This window comes from Cynara cardunculus (assembly GCF_001531365.2).
Source record: "Cynara cardunculus var. scolymus isolate 2C chromosome LG 8, CcrdV1, whole genome shotgun sequence".
Lineage (NCBI taxonomy): Eukaryota > Viridiplantae > Streptophyta > Magnoliopsida > Asterales > Asteraceae > Cynara > Cynara cardunculus.
This window is the reverse complement of record NC_037535.1, coordinates 20,163,658-20,166,199: the sequence shown is the minus strand read 5'-3', so window position 1 is coordinate 20,166,199 and position 2,542 is coordinate 20,163,658. Positions and strand designations below refer to the sequence as shown.

General features: G+C 34.9%; 1 protein-coding gene across 1 annotated transcript; it reads left to right on the top strand.

Moving 5' to 3' along the window:
• On the top strand, positions 1-1,575 carry LOC112516691 (probable glutathione S-transferase). Its single transcript, XM_025123886.1, has 2 exons — positions 1-453; positions 917-1,575. Exons 1-2 carry the CDS (start codon positions 136-138, stop codon positions 1,262-1,264), a joined length of 666 nt encoding a protein of 221 aa, XP_024979654.1. The 5' UTR covers positions 1-135; the 3' UTR covers positions 1,265-1,575.
• The last annotated feature ends 967 nt before the right edge of the window (positions 1,576-2,542 follow it).

Genomic DNA, 2,542 nt, shown 5'->3' with positions numbered 1-2,542 from the left:
TAATTGTATCTATATATATATTCACGCTTCAATTACTTGATACCCGAAACCCCTCTTTCTCCTTGTAACCCGTTTTCAGATCGATTCCAAAGCGCTTTTTGGTTTGAATTTGAAGAAGCCAACGTTCATTGATCGATGGGAGAATCCGAGGTGGTTGTGTTGGGCTGGTGGCTAAGCATGTTCGATCCGAGGGTGAGAATCGCTTTGGCTGAAAAAGGCGTCGAATATGAGTACATACAAGAAGACATCCCAAACAAAAGTCCACTTCTTCTCAAACACAACCCCATTCACAAGCTCATCCCAGTTTTGATTCACAACGGGAAATCCATCTGCGAATCCAAAATCATACTTCAGTATATTGATGAGACGTGGAGGGATAAGGCCCCGTTGTTGCCTTCTGATCCTTATCTCAAATCTCAAGCCACTTTTTGGGCTGATTACATTGATAAGAAGGTATGCTTGCATTAATTACAACAAAATTGTGCAAAGACACCAAATATATCTGAATGTCCTAATAGATTGTTGTTAGGATACTTTTGGATATCCTAACAAGCTTTTAAGATGTTTTTGAAATAAAATGTCTTTATTAAACTTTTACATAATATTATTTTGAAAAAAAAGGTCTTACAGAAACAAGCATTCTATGTGTTCATATGATACGTTTCAAAAGTGTCACAAAAATCTAGAGACATTATTTCATAAGTGTGTTAAAAATTTGTTAGGAGACTTTTGGACGTTCTAACAAGTTCTTTAATACACTTAAATAAGTCCTATAGAATAGTCTGTTACGACATCTAGATATGTTTTAGCGTCCTAAAGAACCTATTCTGTTGCAGTGTTAAGCTGTATGCATGTTTCATTGGTTTTTGGGAGTATATACGCAAACCACATCCATTAGGCACTGTAAAATTTGCAGATATACGAAGGTGCAAAGAGAATATGGAGCTCAAAAGGCGAAGAGATGCAAAAAGGAGGAGAGGAACTTGTAGGGTACCTCAAAGTGTTGGAAGGGGAGCTTGGAGAGAAGCCATATTTTATGGGTGAGAGTTTTGGGTATGTGGATATTGTGCTTATATCGTATTACCACCATTTTTATGCATATGAGATCCTTGGGAAGTTCAGTGTCAAGAAAGAATGTCCAAAGTTGATTGATTGGGCTACAAAATGCATGGAAAGAGAGAGTGTTTCCAAGACTCTTGCTGATCCAAACAAGATTTACGAGGCTACAATGGGGTACAGAAAGAACCTTGGCTTAGAACCCTAATTATACCATTTCATGCATCCTTTCGTTTCATAGCATCAAACCTTTTGGTTGGTTTTTCAAATTTAGGGTTTGTATACTATGATCTGGGATTTGATATCTGGTTGGGTTTGAGAAAATCAGTTCATATCTTATGAACTGATTTTTACTGGTAAATGATTTGTCGTAATAATAAGGTGTATTACTGTCTGGGGTTTGTAACTCTTGTACTTGTCCTAGTGTGTAGTAATGGTCTTTATATGTAAGTTTGAATTTTATTTTATATGTAATTGAAGCAATGGATGAATTAAATAAATTTATGAGAGGTTTGTTGTACATCTTTATACATAAAAAATACGAAAACATGTATATTCAGTTGTTTTTTCATTCCGACATTGAAACTGTTAATTATTGTGAAATTGTTAAATATTAATGAAAAATACGTGAACAGTTACTATCAACTTTATGTCGTTACCGTCACGAATCACGATCACATAGAAAGAAAGATCCGGTTTGCAGTTATGGTTTTGTTTTGGTATATATGGAGGAGATAAGAAGATGAAATATGCACGTTTTATTTTGTGTGGTGGAGAGAGAGAGAGAGGGGGGCGTTTTGTTTTGTGTGGTGGAGAGAGGGGGGGCGTTTTGTTGGTGATTGATGAATTTCATGGTTTTGGCCCACCATGTGCTAAAATGTCAACAAAAACCATGAAACCTCAATATTGAATATGTATAATTTGTGAAAGTACTATAATGTTATAATTTGTGAAAATGTTATAATATATTCAATATTGTGTAAATGTTACGTTATAATTTGTGAAAGTGGTGAAGTTTAGAGACTTGAATATGTTTCATCATCATTTTTTGTGGAGAGATGATAACCTCTACACGCTTACAAACATAATATAACGGTACTTTTATATAAATTATGTGAATGTTACGTTATATTATGTGAAGACTACATTTCCTATAATTTTCATGAAAAATAACATTTCTTATGGGAATTCAACTCTCTCTCTCCCGATCACATCCCTATATTGGGGCGCAACATCCGTTAGAAACCAAAAAAGTTTTAGAAACCGGGGGAGCATTCACAATACAACACGTAGCATTTTCCTCCGGAATATAGACGTGTTATCATCATGAATGTGTGATTCATGATGAATAACACACATCCATATTCATCATGCATATGTGATTGATGATGAATATTTATTCTGAATAGGGACATGTGGCACGCTATGGAGAGTTCTTGGGTTCCTAATCAATTTTGTATTCCTAACGGATCTTTATATATATATA